Here is an 18,066-nt window from a genome sequence, read left to right as displayed (position 1 = left end):
TTTGAAGAAACAGTATAGCTAAGCAACTTTATAAAAGAAAAGGGCTTGATGTGACTAAGCAAGCTAGAAATATTTCATAGACTTTATCCATCACTATCATGAAATGAATGCATGAAAAAAGAGGAATAAGAAAGAAATTTAAAGAAATAGTTAAATGAATATTAATTGCCACATACCAGAATTAATTGAATACTTAATTTTATGGAGTATTATGGAGATGTGGACAGGGTTACCTGCAGAAAAATCTGTCTGGGCCAAAGCAAATAAGGCAACACTAATTGGTCAGTGAATTATAAAGGCAAAACAATTTTAATGATAATTCTATTAAAAATCCTGGACTTATATACCAGTGCTTATAGTGATACACATTCTGTACTAGTGATGAAATTGAAATCTAAAATTAATATAATGACTTTAAATCATCATGAATATCTTTATGATAGAATATTCATTTATACATCCTCTAGTGGCATTCCGAACTCAGCTGTGCAACAAAGAAATCTGTATAGTAGAACTTGTTTTAAAGTGCTCCGGATGATCATTTTTCCTGAATTCATATTAAAAATAATAGTGATACCTAGTTAAGACAGAGCAAAAATCAATAACTCAGGAGGCTAAAAACATAATTTCTTGTTATTGCACCTATTGACCAGAATACAAAACATTTTCTGTAAAACTTAAGAAAATCAATAATAAAGTATAAGTGGTGACAAACCCCTACCTGCCTAAAGTTGATAAGTAAATGGGAAGCTATTGGATCCAGAACCAAAGACATTTTATACTATAAAGAGAAAAGAACAACAGCCTAGCAAAAGACAGATTAGATCCTGATCTAAAACCAAAAGCAAACCAAATTATATGTTGTGAGCATATTTGGGCTCATATGAATGTTTGAAGCTGTTTTGTTCATCATTGCCAAACATCTTGGAAGAAACCAAGAAGTCCCTCCATAGGTGAATAGACAAATAAATCATGGTTCATCTGGCAATAGAATATTACTCAGTAATGAGATGATATGCAGAGAACTTCGATGTATATTAATAAGTGAAAGAAGCCAATCTGTAAAGGCTACATATTATGTGATTGAAAATATATGAATCCTGGACAAGGCAAAACAATGGAGACTTTGAGAACATCAGTGTTTGCCAAGGGTTAGTGTGGAGGGTTGAATGGAGAGGCAGATCACAGAAGATTTTTAGAGCACGAAGCACTTCTGTATGTTACTAAAGCTGTGGTTACATGTCATTATACATTGCAAATCATAAAATGTACTACATCAAGTGTGAAGCCTGATGAAAACTCGATCTGAGGAGGTAATGCTGTGTCAGCATAGGTTCCTTTGATTTTAACAAATACATCACTCTGGTAGGGGAGGTTGTCTGTGTGTGGGGACAAGTTATATGGGAAATATTTGTACTTTTTGCCCAGTTTTCCTGTGAAGCTAAAGCTGCTTTAAGAAATAAAGTTTATTGGGGGAATCCCTGGGTGGCTCAGCGGTTTGGCGTCTCCCTTTGGCCCAGGGGCGATCCTGGAGTCCCGGGATCGAGTCCTACGTCGGGCTCCTGGCATGGAGCCTGCTTCTCCCTCTGCCTGTGTCTCTGCCTCTCTCTCTCTCTCTCTCTCTCTCTCTCTCTCTCTCTCTCTCTCTCTCTCTCTCCATGTCTATCATAAATAAATAAATCTTAAAAAAAATAAAGTTTATTAATTAAAAATATACACTATGGCATGATAGATGTATCAAATTTTGTAACTGAAATGAAGAAGAGACATCTGAAAAAGATTTTCTACCAAAATAAAGAATTTATGAAAGGCCTTTTTTGCGTGTTTAATAGGACTTTAAAAAGGTTGCTTAAGAAACGGCAAAAATCATTATAGAGAAGATGCTAGATAACAGGATTTTATTAAAAGGAAGATGATAGGCGTAGTCCGGGTGGCTCAGCAGTTTAGCGCCACCTTTAGCCCAGGGAGTGATCCTGGAGACCCTGGATCGAGTCCCACGTTGGGCTTCTTGCATGGAGCCTGCTTCTCCCTCTGCCTGTGTCTCTGCCTCTCTCTCTCTCTCTCTCTCTCTCTCTCTCTCTCTGTGTGTGTGTGTGTGTGTGTGTCTCATGAATAAATAAATAAAATCTTTAAAAAAAGAAGATGGTAAAAATATGGAAAGCATTTTAGATTGTCTAAGTAAAACGCAAGAGTTATAATCAGTCTGGAAGCACTGTACCAGACATACAAAGAGGAGAAAAAAATAATGAGGAAGGTAAAATTTACTAGAGCCACTACAGCAGAGAGGAAGTGGACACACTTTCTCACTGGTTATTCATAAATAAACAGAAATAGTCCAGATTAAAACTTTTCACCTAGGCATCTACTATAATGTTTATTTACTTAGTTGGGCCAAATAAAGCTCTCTCTAAAAATGAAACAGAAGTTCAGATAATCAAAAAACAGATTCATTTTAAAGGCCTTTAAAAAAGATTTTATTTATTTATTTGAGAGAGAGAGAGATAGTGAGAAAGAACATGAGCAGGAAGGGGCAGAGGGCGTTAAAGAAGCAGGCTCCCCACTGAGCAGAGAGTCTGATGCATGGTTCCATCCCAGAACCCTGGGCTCATGACCTGAGCTAAAGGCAGATGCTTAACTGACCACCCTGGCGACACACATTCTATGTTCATGAGAGTTTAGCATTCTATAAAACCAACAATTTTCACAGAAGTCACTTTGGACTTCTTACAGTGTTTGCTATGTTTAATAAGTTGAGAGCATTGTCTTTTATTTTAAATTGAGATATAAATCATGTATAACATTAAATTAGTTTCTGGTATACAAATAATTATTTGATATGAGTATACGTTGCATAATAGTCACCTCAATGTGTCTAGCTAATGAGTCACCGCACATACTTACAAATTATTTTCTTTTTTTAAGATTTTATTTATTTATTCATGAGAGACACACAGAGAGAGGCAGAGACACAGGCAGAGGGAGAAGCAGGCTCCCTGCAAAAAGCCTGATGTGAGACTTGATCCTGGGACTCCAGGATCATGCCCTGAGCCAAAAGCAGAAGCTCAACCACTGAGCCACCCAGGCATCCCCAAATTATTTTCTTATGATGAGAATTTTTTAGATGCCAAACTTTCTCAGTCATCTTTATTACACAAAATCCTGCCTGAGATTTTGAAGAGGTAGATCATAGAATTATTCCATATCAGAATCTAAGATAAATCTAGATATTTTAATAGTAAAACCCAAACATATTTTGCTATTATTTGAGCCTTAAATTATTTATAAAAATTATATCCACTTCTATGTTTATTGATGTGAAAATGTTGACAAAGGTTGCATGTTATAAGAAGAAAACAAATGGAAAGAAAAAGAGAAAAACATGTAAACTTAAAAAGTATTAAAGACTGTCCTGTCAAATGTAGCTAACACCTTTTGCTGAAATTCTTTATGAATGAGGTGTCACAGCATTCAAATTCGTGCTTGCGACTTTAGAATATCTCAATTTTTAAAAAGGTATCCACAGAAAATTTAATATTTTATATTCATTAATGAGATTTGTATAGCATAAATTGTAATGGATTTGGGGGAATCAAAATGTGGCTTAAAAGGTGTACTTATATAATAAATTTGCATAAAATTCAAATAAAATATTTTTAAAGACTGCAATGACATAATGGCATATTGTCACAAATATATTTTTAAATATATTTTATTTTTTAAAGCAAATTTAGGTTTGTAGAAACATGACACAAAAGGTACAGTGATTTCCCATATACACTCTCTGCCCCTCGTAATTTCTGTTTTCTTATATCTTGCAGTGGTGTGGCACATTTGTTACCGCTGGTAAATCAATACTGGTACAATATTCCTAAAGTCCGTGGCTTACATTAGGATTTATTCTTGTTGTTGTCAAGTTTTATGGACTTTGACATATTCATTATGTCATGTATCCACCATTACAGTATCATACAGAATAACTTCCCTTCCCTAAAAATGTCCTCTGCTCTGCCTAGTCACCTCTTCTCCTCTATCCTTGAATCTTTGCCAACCAGTGATTTTTTTTTTACTACTACCAGTTTTTTCTTATCTAGAAAGGAAATTCAGAATTCATATCTGTGATATAAATATTTTTGTTTCAAAGCCTAAATATCCTCTCATTTATTGTTTCAGTAATTAATATTTTAAAATTCACTATTATCTACTGCTTACACTCTCTACTTCTCCCGCATAAATTTATCATTCTTAATTTGGGTCATCTATGCTACAAACATAATAACAAATAACATAAACAAATCACTATACTTGGTATAACTCAAGAGAAACCTATCACCCCTGAAATTAGAAGGAATCAATATAAAAACATAAACTTGATTTTACCAAAAGAATACTCTGATGTATTTAAATTCAACCATTAAAGCCTTTCCTAATAGCAAAGAACTATTAAGAAACTTGAATTTTCTAAGTTCTGGTACTGTTCTAGAAAGATGTAGGTAAGCATATCATAAGATTTCAGAATATAGAGGAGCCTGGGTGGCGTCTGACTCTTGATTTTAGCTCAGGATCATGGAATCGAGCCCCATCTCCACCTCCATGCTCAAGAGGGAGTCCGCTTGAAATTCTCCCTCTTCCTCTGCCTCTCTGCTCATGCTCCCTCTCTCTCTCTTTCTCTCTCTCTCTGTCTCTCTCTATCTAAAATAGATAAATATTTTTTTAAAAAAGGATTTTGGAATATAACCCCTAAAATTGGGAGATTATTAGATTACATATTGTCCTTTACAATGTGAAGCTCCTGTAATTATTTGAATCTAATACTTCCTACCAAGCCAGGAAGAACAACTAAACTGAAGGTTCATGGTCAGCTATGATGACACAAAAGTGCCTAATACAGGAACCTGGAAGAGAGAAAACCTCCAGTGTGTGGATGCAAACATATAGGGTGGTACAGAGCAGCAGAGAACACCAGGAGTCAACACGAAGAGGGGCAGAGAAAGCAGTAGGTCAAAACCACAAGTGATTGGGCAGGCAAGACAGGCAGAGACAGAATGGTGAAGACCTTACATACCTGTTTGTACCTTATGCTGTCTATTCCTCTACATAAAGCGGACCTAACACCAATGAGTGTGTGTATTCATATTACTTATTTTCTTGAAAGAAGTACTTTCATGTCCAAAGACAAGATTGTATTAGCTCCTCATTAAGAAGGTTATATTCTTTTTGGACTTCTAAGCAAATTCAAAATATAAAGAAAAATTTGAAACTCCCTTTCATCTCCAGTCATCTGAAATCACCTTCTTGCTCCATAATTTCCTATGATGCCTTTCACTTCTGCATTCCTTAGAGTATAAATCAGAGGGTTGAGCAAAGGTGTTCCAATTATATAAAACACAGCCATTATCTTAATCATAGGGAAGGTGGTTGCAGGATGTATGTATATAAATGTACAAGGACCAAAGAACAAGATGACCACAATGTTGTAGGAGAGGGCTTTTCTCCTCCCCTCAGCACTGTGATTTTCAGAGACTGCAAGGTTATAACATAGGAGCACATCAGCATGACAAAACTGTCATGTACAAATGTACAATGTACAAAAATGTACAAATGGCCCCACTTTGGGACACCAGAAGTAGATTGATCACATAGGTGTCTGCACAGGCAAGTTTCAACAAAAGCTGCAAGTCACAAAGATAGCAATCAATCACACTGAGACCATGGAACGGTAAACTCATGGCCAGAAATGTCTGAACTAAAGAATGTGCACAGGACTCCACCCAGGCCATAGCTACCAGCACAGCACAGATCCGTCAACATATGATGGTTGTGTAGTGCAGGGTCTTACAGATGGCCACATAGCGGTCAGCAGTCATGAAGATGAGGATGAATGAAGATCTCCAGGGAGCCAAAGAAACGGAATGAAAAAATTTGTATCATGTTCTTACTGAAAGAGACAGTGGTCTTCTTCAAAAGGACATCCATAATCATTCTAGGGGCTATGGGAGTATAGAAGCAGGTGTCAGATGAGGATAAGTGGAAAAGGAAGAAGTATACCAGACTCCCGAGTGCCCGGCTGGACTTGAAAGTAGTAATAACCAGAAAGTTACCCAACTACATCCCCAAGAAGAAAACCAAGAAAGTGACAAAGACTACTTTCTTCCTGGATCAACCTAAGCAGAAAAATTTATTCATATTATTCAGCTGCATGATCATGAATGAGGAAAAGAGGAAGTGTGAAAAGACTTATCTGCAAAAAAACATAAAGGAATTAATTTACAATGTGCTATGAGATGTTATGGAATATTTTAAGCAAATTAATTCGTGGGACTATGTGAGATTATGGGATATTTTTAAGCAAAAATAAATATTCTCCATCAAGTACATTCTATGTTTTTTTTGTCACTGCAATATTTTGTTCTCAATTTTTAACGATCACTTCATTGAATGCTATGAGTCCCAAGGTATCTTACTAATGTGATACCTTCCTTCAACTCTCTTCAAATATAACTTCTCTCTAGATCTGACATGATTATGTTTAATTTTGCCAATTCAATGATTATAAAATTAAGATATATTGCTTATGCTGTTATTTCCATCAGCTTTTTGTATTTAATAAATATTGAGGTTCCTGTTTTATATAGTATGTCATTTAGCCTTTAGGATATACTTAACTGCTTTTAAAGGTTTGGGAATACTAATGTAACCTCACACATCACTCCCGACTCTATAAAGAATGCCCTTTTAATACATATATTTATATATCACATATTCATCACATGTATTTTTATTATTCTGCTTCTCTGCCTACCCTCTCAGATATAGCAGCTTTAAAGGAAGAAAAGGAAAGACAGTTTTTGGGCACCTGGGTGGCTCAGTGGTGGAGCATCTGCCTTCAGCTCAGGTTGTGATCCCAGGGTCCTGGGATCGAGTCCCATGACAGGCTCCCCGCAGGGAGCCTGCTTCTCCCTCTGCCTGTGTCTCTGCCTTTCTTTCTGTGTCTCTCATGAATAAATATTTTAAAAATACATCATATTAAAATGGGGTGGGCAGTTAAAGCACTGCTTTGAGGAAATTTAAATACCAACTGAATGCATTTTAAAGAAATTTAAAATCAATAACCTAAGTTTTTATCCTCGAAAATTAGGAGAACAAATAAAGTCCAAACCTAGCTGGAGGAAGAATATAATAAATATTAAGCAGGAAATTAATTACACTGTCAACACAAAAGAAGTATGTAAAATTGATGAAATCAAGAGCCTTTTCTTTAAAAAGAATAACACAATTTATACACCTCTATCCAAGATAACCAAGAAAAAGGAAAGAAGACACATTGACAGGATTAAGAATAAGGGAGGAGACGTCCCTCATCCTACAGAGACATTAAAAGGATAATAGGGAATATTATGAATAATTTTATGACATAATTTTGTTATGTTTGTCATAATTGAAAAGACAAATTTCTTGAGAGATACACACTACAAAAACTCACCAAAGAAGGAAGAAATATATCATCTGAATAGGTTTATATCTATTAAAGAAATTGAATTAAACCATGCATGAAAGAAAACTTCTGGCCCAGATGGCTTCAGCACTGAACCCTACCAAACATACAAGGAAGCAATAATATTAAGTCTACACATGATCTTCAAGTGAAAAAGGAACATTTCCCAACTCACTTTATGAGGTTCTATTATCCCAATACCAAGTCTAGGTGAAAATACTGCAAGAAATGAACACTAAAGACCATTATTCTCAGGAACATGGCCATAAAAATATAACGAACCACAAGGAAATCAAATCCAGCAATAGAAACCCTATTTCTGTTTCTGTCCCCTGTGGGGAGCCCAATGAGGGACTTTATCCCAGGACCCTGGGATCAGGATCTGAGCTGAAGGCAGATGCTCCATCACTGAGCCACCCAGGCATCCCACTCCCTAACATTTTGGAGCTGGGGAGCCAGGTTTATTTTGTTGTTGTTGTTTTTACTGTCCTATCTCTGTTTTCTTTGGATGGGTAAGAACCTGACTCTAGGGCCTTTCCGTTATCTATCCCTGTCTGCCTCTAACTCATTCCTACATCAATAGCTTTTTTTTTTTTTTTGTCATTTTGTTAGGTGTCTGGAGAGCAAGACCTTTCTTTATTGTCTTGGTGGTCTCAGTAGCTCTTAGCATGGCACATTGGCCCTAGTAGGGTCTCAGTAAGTGGCAGTAGAACTAAACTGGCCCCACTCTGAGCTCACCCGGCTTTACATTTCTGGGTACTGATCTTGCCACTTCAAAATGTCTTGGCTACAACTATTTTTTCTGATTAAAAGGTTTAAACCTCTGTGGATTTTTATTTTCTCTGTATTTCCTGCCTATTCCCAACTTGGTTTATCTTGTAACTCCTCCATATTTTTTTTTCGAATTTACCTGTTCCATTTCAGTCATTAATTATTTGTCACCCACCTTTTTCTCCTCTCTGGGATTCATTTCCCTTTCAAGGATGCATGTCCTCCAGAGCAAGTTTTAATCTAACCTCCTTTAACCCCATGGTTATGTATCCCTCTTTCTTCACCTAACTGTTGATACCTTCTTCTTTTGCCATGCCTCCTTGCTGGCATGGTGCTAGCATGGCTTGGCTTGCCATGCCAAGATGCTATGATTTAATTATTTGTTGAATAATAATAATGAACATTTGGACAATTTTTTTTATCATTTCTGAAGAAATAGCTTAGTAGATGTTTGCATATCCCTATAAGCCTGAGTATAAATGAGTTAATCTCAGGCTGTGAAAAACATCTTACTAAAGTCAGAAACAAATAAAAACAAATGAAAGTTTTGGGGGTCATTGATTTCCATTAAACTCCCATGGAGCCCTATGAACAAGTTAAAATACCTTCAATGAATTATATGAAATACTACCTTCAGTGGTGCTCCATGTGATAGGGGAAAAAGGATGAAGTTAAAGAATTTATTTCTCCTTATGTGCAAGCTTGTCTAAATGAACATGTGGATAATCTTGGGAAAATTAATTGAGGACGGCACAGGAAGTTTTTCTGTATAGATTTCTCTCTTAATTTCTTACCTAACCATGGTGCCAGCCAGAGCCTTGATTAAATGGTCGTCATTAGATGTATTTAGAAAAATAATATGCTACTGTAGGGGGCTTACTCTGATATTGATTTTTACATTTGAGTAAAAAGATAAATTAAGGAAAGACAAAATTAATCAATGAGAGGAAACAGATGTCTCAGACACTCCAAACAGATTAGATGTTCTCCTGAAGGTTATTTATTTATATGACATTCCTTGAGCAAATGTGAATTATGTGCCTAATGCCAAACACAGACATGGGTATCATGACATCCAGTTTCTTGAAAAATGGACAGTCTAACAATGGAGAAACAGATGCACAAAATCAAATGGAAGTCCCCCAAGGTGGTACAGGAATATCACTGATAATTATGAGAAACTGTTATTTTTGGCAAAGAGGTATGATAAATCCTCATTGCAGGAGGTGTGTTTGAGGTCAGCTTTAAAAAGGAATAGATGTTGGGACACCTGGGGTGTCTCAGTGGTTGAGCGTCTGCCTTTGGCTCAGGTCATGATCCCCGGGGTCCTGGGATCGAGTCCTGCATCGGGCTCCTCACAGGGAACCTGCTTCTCCCTCTGCCTATGTCTCTGCCTCTCTCTCTGGGTCTCTCATGAATAAATAAATATCTTTTTTAAGAAGCATCAAAGGGAAAGAAATACAAGGCTTATATGAGAAAACAGTGAGAAATCAGTTTGGTTGGGGTTTAAGGAACAATGTTGGAGAAAAAGCATGTGCCCAATGGTATGGGTTTGGAAGAGAATGAAGCAGCTGGGAGATGAGTAGGTAACAGGTGTGCTCTATGTCTGACTTCTAGTACCCATTTCTGGACTTGGCCTCTCTCTAGAGTTGGAACTCAGGTACAGATGATAATGAGAAAGTTGGTGAGAGAGAAGAGGAAGTAAAACTGGCCAAAGACAGAAGAGAGATCTCTGTCTCAGACCTTACCCTTCTTGACTTTTGATGAGAAACTCATTCTAATTTTTTTTATTAACTCTCCATCCACGTTTGCACATTTCATTTCAGAATCTGGAAATATCCTGCACAGTGTAAGGGCAGGGGGGATGTCTCAGGGCTAATGGAATTAAATATGCATCTTATTTATCTAGTGAAGTCATGAGGAGAACTGCAGGTTCCTGATGCCAACTTTTCTCTCCAGAAATAGCTGCCTCCACATTGTAGCTTCCTGTTTGTGCAAACTGTTTGAGACTTTTCTATGACCCCATCATTCTTGTTCCCATTTTCATGCCTGAAAGTGTGGATGATATTGAGTCACCCACAAGGTAAACTCTTTAAAGAGGAGTAACAAAGTAACAGAGTAGGGCCCCTTCCTTGCAAGAATATTAATTCCTCCATATTCTTTCCATCTGGCCCAGCTTTCCTGTGAATTAATTTATATCACTTATCAAATTGTGTTTGAGTTGGATGCTAATCCAGGCCAAATGCTGATTTGATGCAAAGAGATGTTTCTAAATTGTTCTTATTTCAGCATTTCTGTTACATTGGGATTCTCAGTGGGGAAGGACCAGGTTCTTCCAGCTTCACTTACAGGGCAAACTGCAGACCTACCCAGTGTGGAAAACCACTTGCTCAGACATGGCTGTGCACTGTGTTGAAGCTTGATGTCTTTAGATTCTCAGCATGATTTAGAGAGCACATATAACCTAAATGAATGCTTATTCTTGCCACAGTTATAATTATCATCCAAATCACAGGCAGGCCTCATTTGCTTGGCTGAAAAGTTTAGGGGCAAGAAGCAGAAAGCAAGTGTCTGCAGGTGTTTCTATCATAATTGTTGCTTTTGTATTACCTGATGGAGATTCAGCAGATTTATACCTAAAAGAATTCAATAAAAAAAGATAAGTGACAACAATAATTGCTTATATATTTGAAATACCTTGTTAAGGAATATACATGAATTTCTTATCTCTAAAGGTAGGAAACTGAATTTGGGAGGTTGGAAATTCAGTACAGATCTACTCACCTGCGTGCAGTAGAGCTAAGATTCAAACTCAAGTCTCATCACTGGTTTGCCAGAACTCTCTCTCTCTCTCTCTCTCTTCTTTTTTTTAAAGATTTTAGTTATTTATTCACAAGAGACACAGAAAGGCAGAAACATAGACAAAGGGAGAATCAGGCTCCTCGCAGGGAGTCCAATGCGGGGCTTGATCCCAGGACTCTAGGATCACGCCCTGTGACTGAAGGCAGAACTCTTATGTGTGATGCTATACTACCTCTAACTGTTGAATAATAAAAGAGATAATTAAGTTTGCTGTAATAGAATGCTTAGTGAAGTGTCATTTCTCTTGTAAATAAAGACAATAATATTGGTTAGTGTTTACTATAGATAGCTTAATAGTGATTGGAAGCTTGCTCTAGTGGTATATGCTGTGTAATGCATGAGATTCTTATTTTCTTTTGCATCCTAATGGTAACTTTAAAAAGTAGATGTAATCTCCATTTTACAGAGTTGAAAGCTGAGGTCTGAAGAAGTGACTTCCTCAATATCACTTACAGTTTGCTGCAGAGCAGGGCTTTGAATCCAGACCTACCTAATATCTTAAATTCTCATCCTTTTGGCTAAGATCAAGTGTGAACCCAGACATATTTGCCTATCTGGCTCATCTCTGCTCTTTTCACTGTGCCATGCTGCCATGAGGTAGTAGATTAATATGAAAGCAGCACTTGGTGTTAAATTTTTTCATTAAAAAATACAAATGTATTTATATACATTTACATTACATTACATATACATTGAATACAAATATAAATAATATTTTTGATAATAATAGAGCTCTATTTATAAAAAAATACCATAAGAAGTGAAAATGAAAAACCATTCTCATGAACACAGACATAACAATTTTTAACAAAACATTATTAAATCAATAACAGCAATAAATCACAACCAAGTGGAGTTCATCCAAACCATGTAAGTCTTGTTCAACAATGGAAAAACAATCAACATAACTCACTATATTAATAGACTGAAGAAAGAGAACTATAAGATCATATCAATAGATGCAGACAAAGTTTTCAACAGAATTCAACATCTTTTTATGATCAAAAACTTCAGCAACCTATGAACTTCATTAGCCTAATAAAAATATCTATGAATAACCAATAGCTAATATAAAACTTAATGGTAGGAGACTAACTTATTTTCCTGTATAATCTAGAACAAGACAAAGATGTCTTTTTCTACTACTAATTATCCAAAATTGTTTTGAAAGCCCTAGCTAATGTAATAGACTCCCAAAAAAGTCATAGAAAGTAGAAGAACAAGTGAAACTGCCCTTATTTCTATGCAACACAACTACCTATGTTAAAATCCCAAATAATCTACAAATACCTCTTGAAACTAATAAGTGAGTTTAGCAAGTTCATAGGATACACTGTCCACATGTATAATAGAGCCAGCAATCAAAAACTGAAATCTAAAATTTTAAAAAATTATAATAAAATCTATTTGTATATGAATTTAGTGAAGTATAAGCAAGAGCTATATGCAGAAAATTACAAAACAACAATGAAATAAATCAAAGACTAAGCAAATAGTATACACTATGAATTAAAAGACTCAATGATGTTAAGGTGTCAATTTCTCCAATTCAGCAATTTTTTTTTAGATGTCAGCAAGATGATTCTCAAACTCATTTGAATAGGCAAAGCAACTAGAATAGCCAAAATAATTTTTAAAAAAATGCTACAATGTTGTAGGACTCATATTATAAAATTAGACTTACTGTAGAGTAATCAAGATTATGTGCTATTACTGGTCACTGTGGTATTGGTAAAAAGCATACACATAAAGGTCAATGGAACAAAAAGAAAAAGGTAATTTGATGGAGAAAAGATGGTGTTTTTAACAAACAGTGCTAGAGCAACTGGATGTCCATATACAGAAAATGAACTTAGACTATGACACAGTTTACACAAAATAGCTTAAAATGAATCATAGATATAAAAGTATTTAAAGGATCTCAGAAGATACACTTCAATACTTTTACTAAGGAGGAGGAGAATCCATTGAGTAGATGAGCTTTTTGGATAAACGAGTATAGCTAGAAGGAATGGGACAGTGAAGAAAAAGATAAGAGAAGAGGAACATAGGGGATCCCATGGAGAAAAGTCTGAGATCTGAAGGAGATGCAAAAACACCTACTAAATCAAGATTGAGGGAGACATGTAACAGCAAGAGAAAAAAATTGGGGGGAAAAAGTTTATTTGGATTGTAGGGAATAGACTGATCATAAGATCTCCCAGAATCCCTGGGTAATTTGTATTTTAGAAGCAAAGCAAACTAACAAGTTGTGCACATTTTCAAAGGCTATGATGCTTGGCTATTTTTATAATTTTTACCCATTAAATAAGACACCCAAATAACCATTAATATACAGAATAATGAATGATTATAAACCCATTAACTCTCACTCAGTACAAAAAAAAAATCGCATCTCTATCCTTCCACAGACTCATGCTCTTTCGCCCCAGAAGTGTCACCTCCATTTCATAAGAATCACTGTCACTTTACAATGCCACAGTTCTTTCACTTGTGAATTAAGATTGGTGATATTATCTATTGTATAGAGTTGTTGTAAAGAGAAATGAGCTAAATTCCATCAGTGGTTCAGGTCTGACATAGAGCACAGTTTACTAAATATTTGCTATTAGTGGAACTCAGAGGGCAAAGCAGAATCAGGTATTAGTTTTGAATAGAAATGTAAAAAGAGGAAAGGTTATTGAAAATGACCTAAGACTAGAGCAAAATTACAAAACCTTCAAATCTCCTGACAAAGTACTTTAATGAGCATTTTGTAAACCTAAAAATATACAAAAGAAAGTTCTATATGTCTGTAATTTTCCTTAAAATTTACCTGAATAACAATTAATTTACCTCAAGTGGAGATTTACCTTAATGGAGATACACCATTAAAATTTTATTGTAAATGGAAATTAGAAGATTTACCTTAAGGGAAATACATTAAAGAACATGTACATTTTTTCCCCCAGAGAATGATAAAAACACTATGTAGGAATGGATAGATATTGTTTCTTTTTTTTTTAAGATTTTATTTATTTATTCACAAGAGACAGAGAGAGATAGAAGCAGAGACATAGAGGGAGAAGCAGGCTCCCTGCAAGGAGCCCGATGTGGGACTTGATCCCAAGACCCCAGGATCAAGCCCTGAGCCTAAGGCAGAAGGTCAACTGCTGAGACACCCAGGTGCCCTGGGATATCATTTCTTAACATAAGGACCAGGACTATAGTTCAATCTGCAGATTATAGCAAAGGGAAAAAGAAACTCAAATTGCATAAACAGAGATCTCAGTCACCAAGGACTTTTTAATGAGTGAGATTCTAACAACACACTGAAGAATTACCTTTTGTGTAGGGCATTTGAAATCCAGCTGTAGAGCTGTTGTGGTTACTTGGATCTGAGAGGATACTAACTGGTCAATTGATTATTTGGGGACAGAAAATAATTAACTCGAACTAAATAAGCAATACCTTGGGAGAAAACAAATATACTTTTAGGATATAAACTTTACCTAAAATTTTACTTAGCATTTGAGCTTTGAAAACCTCAGGAATAATGTGGTGGCACAAATAGAGTATAAAATAATGATTTGATTAATTTTGGAAAACAAAGTCATCTTCTTGCTTTAAGACTTTTTTTTTTCCCTATAGGATAACCTCCTATTGTTTATTTGAACTGAAAGTGTGACAAGTGACAGTAGTTACAAAAAATGTATGAATTTTGTACTTTTTAAAGTATACCTTGGGGGAAGTTAGAAAGTGAAACTCATCAGTAGCATTCGCTGAGCTGAGAACAATTTTCAAGTCAGAAAGTTAGAGAAAACCATTCAAATAGATAAAGAATGCTTGTGATTTCAATGAAGAAAGGGATAAAAGATTATAAAAGAAGAAATCATTCAAAATAAGTGCAGAGGAAAATATGTGAGTAATTTTTTACCATTATTTTGCATAAATCTCTAATAATATCTTTTGAAAAAATAGTAACTGCTATGTTAGGAAAATATATTAATTAGCAGCTAATTTTAAAGTAGATTTTACTGTGAATTCTGCAGTCTAAGACTTTTTGGTTTAAGAGAAGACTAAATTCAAATATGTGTTAGTTATCTCCTGAGGGTAGGATGACATATTCTAGAAAAATAAGATCAAGGTTGTGTATTAATTCTACCTACTTTATTAGATGTCTGTACATAAAAAAGGATCAATAATTACAACTTTAGAGAAATGGTTAGCAAAACATTGACCAAGGATAAAGTAATTTTAATTATGTGAAAGACATCATGATGTTATCCGGATAATTGAAGCTAGTGCCTTCATTCTACAGATAGGAAATTTATATGCCAAGAGTATACCAGGTTCCTAATGTAAGGTGTGGCAGTATTAGGGCTTGCACCCAAATTGTCTTCTCCTACCCATTTTTTTCACTTGGCCAATAGCTGAGGTTGTAATATCACTACTCATACTTGAGAAGTGAGAAATATATTGCTTCCTAGAAGCACATGAGCTGCACATTTGTTTCTTCTAGAGCTGGCTTGCTTATTCCAAAATCCTGAACTGATTTGATTTGTAGTTTTTCATGGAGACTTGAGTCTGTCTTATAGTCCTGTGTTTCCTTTTACACATTTTCCATTTCAATTTGAGAAGTTAACATGGGACAATGATCCATCCATTCAGGGAGGATCCTGATCTTGTCTGGAAGATTCAGAAAGGTATATAAATTTCAGATTTGGGACAGCCAGGGTTATTGTTAAATTTATATTTTTGCTTCAATATTTCCCTTCTTAGAGGGTGTATAGAGATCTATGATCTATGATCATGATCAAAGTTGATCTATGATCAAGGTTGAGTCTCAGAGATAGTCTGAATTATATAGAACAGGATATATTTTTCTAGGTTTCAAATGAAGAAAAAACTTAAAGAAATTAACTGACATGCAAAAAGTTATATATGAAGTTAGCAGCTGACTTAAGACATGTAAACAGGGATTCCCCCCAAATTATAATGAATGATCAGATTATACACATGATTTTTTTAAAGGCATTAAAATATGTGGCAATTAATCATAGCAGCTCTATGTCTGCAAGGATTTGAACTCAGGACTGCCAGACAGGACATTAAATATACCTGGAGCCTTCTAAACCAAGATAACTAGAAATTCAAGTAATATTTTTAGCATACTGCTAATAAGTGCAGACAGATTGATGAAATGGTTTTGACTGGGAACATTCCAAGACTTACTTTACTTAGAGACTTAAAATTATACAGAAAGCCTTTATACTTGTGCAGGGATAAGGAACATATTTCAGGTATGTTTAATCAATAATTCAAGCCAGTAGTATATCCACTTTTATAATTTTATTCAAATTAAAATAGCCTCTTTAACTTCTTGGCTAATATCACTATAATTTGGGGAATCGTCAAAAGTTATTTCTCAATAACGTGTCCTTAAACTAATTCAAGTTCTTAAAACTCCACTGTGGAAATGAGTACTTTTGCTTTAAAATTCCATTTCTATTACAGTGGGATTATTCATTGTATGGGTGACCATGTTAACTTAGTAATAGAGAGAGCTGAAGAGGAAATTTAAATAGAAATTGAGAAGTCATGTATAAGGTTAGTGCTGAAAAAAAAATATGGAAGTGCAAACATCATGAAAATACAAGACAGGATTGAGCCTAAAATTATAAAACTATTGGATTAAATATATTATTATGCAATCAGTGCCATGTTTTCAGCAGCATCCAAGACTCATTTGTGGATGATCAAAGGCCTTTAGGTTGACTAAAGCAGACATTGATCACAATTTGCTGGCAGATTTAATGAAAATCTACTAGCTTATGGTCCCCCAGAGTCTTCTTAGAGGGTCACTTTAACTGAATATTTGATTTTTATCCTCTGAGACATTTGAATGAAGCATATTCAACCTAGTAAATTCATCAAATAGGATCTGATCATCACTCTATTCCAGAAACTTTTAAATAGACCTCATGGATTCTGTATTTCAGGTGATTCATGTATTCTATCTATGCTGGACCATGGATCACAGCAATAACGTCACTGTATTTATTCTCTTGGGACTTTCCAAAAACAAGAACATTGAAATCCTTTGTTTTGTATTATTTTTATTCTGCTACCTTGCTATTTGGATAGGAAACTTGCTTATAATGATTTCTATCATGTGCAGTCAGCTAATTGAGCAACCCATGTATTTCTTCCTTAATTACCTCTCCGTCTCCGACCTTTGTTACACATCCACTGTGACACCCAAGCTAATGACTGACTTATTGGCAGAAAGGAAGACCATTTCCTACAGTAACTGCATGACACAACTCTTTACCACACATTTATTTGGAGGCATCGAGATCTTCATTCTCACAGGGATGGCCTATGACCGCTATGTGGCCATCTGCAAACCCCTGCACTACACCATCATCATGAGCAGACAGAGATGTAATGCAATCATCGCAGCCTGCTGTACGGGGGCGTTTATACATTCCACCACTCAGTTCCTTCTCACCATCTTCCTCCCGTTCTGTGGCCCCAATGAGATAGATCACTACTTCTGTGATGTGTATCCTTTACTGAAGCTGGCCTGTTCTAATACACACGCCATAGGTCTCTTAGTCATTGCTAATTCAGGCCTAATTGCTTTGGTGACCTTTGCTGTGCTGATGCTGTCTTATTGTTTTATACTGTGCAGCATCAGGGCATATTCTGCACAGAGTCGCAGCAAAGCTCTTGCCACCTGTACTTCTCACCTCACAGTCGTGGTTCTATTTTTTGCACCTGCACTATTCATTTACCTTCGCCCAGCCACAACTTTCCCAGAAGACAAAGTGTTGGCTCTTTTCTACACCATCATTGCCCCCATGTTCAATCCTCTGATCTACACGCTGAGAAACACGGAGATGAAGAATGCCTTGAGAAGAGTGTGGTGTCATCATGCCCTCCTAGAAGGAAAGTAA

The 18,066-nt window shown here is 35.7% G+C and overlaps 1 protein-coding gene across 1 annotated transcript; it reads left to right on the top strand.

The window, feature by feature from the left end:
• Positions 1 to 17,136: 17,136 nt before the first annotated feature.
• Positions 17,137 to 18,066, top strand: LOC129514922 (olfactory receptor 4P4). Its single transcript, XM_055333612.1, has one exon. The coding sequence runs from the start codon at positions 17,137 to 17,139 to the stop codon at positions 18,064 to 18,066; it is 930 nt and encodes a 309-aa protein (XP_055189587.1).

Source organism: Nyctereutes procyonoides, unplaced genomic scaffold (assembly GCF_905146905.1).
Source record: "Nyctereutes procyonoides isolate TBG_1078 unplaced genomic scaffold, NYPRO_anot_genome, whole genome shotgun sequence".
In the NCBI taxonomy this organism is placed as follows: domain Eukaryota; kingdom Metazoa; phylum Chordata; class Mammalia; order Carnivora; family Canidae; genus Nyctereutes; species Nyctereutes procyonoides.
Note: the sequence above shows the minus strand (reverse complement) of the source record. Positions and strands in the feature narration are given on the sequence as shown.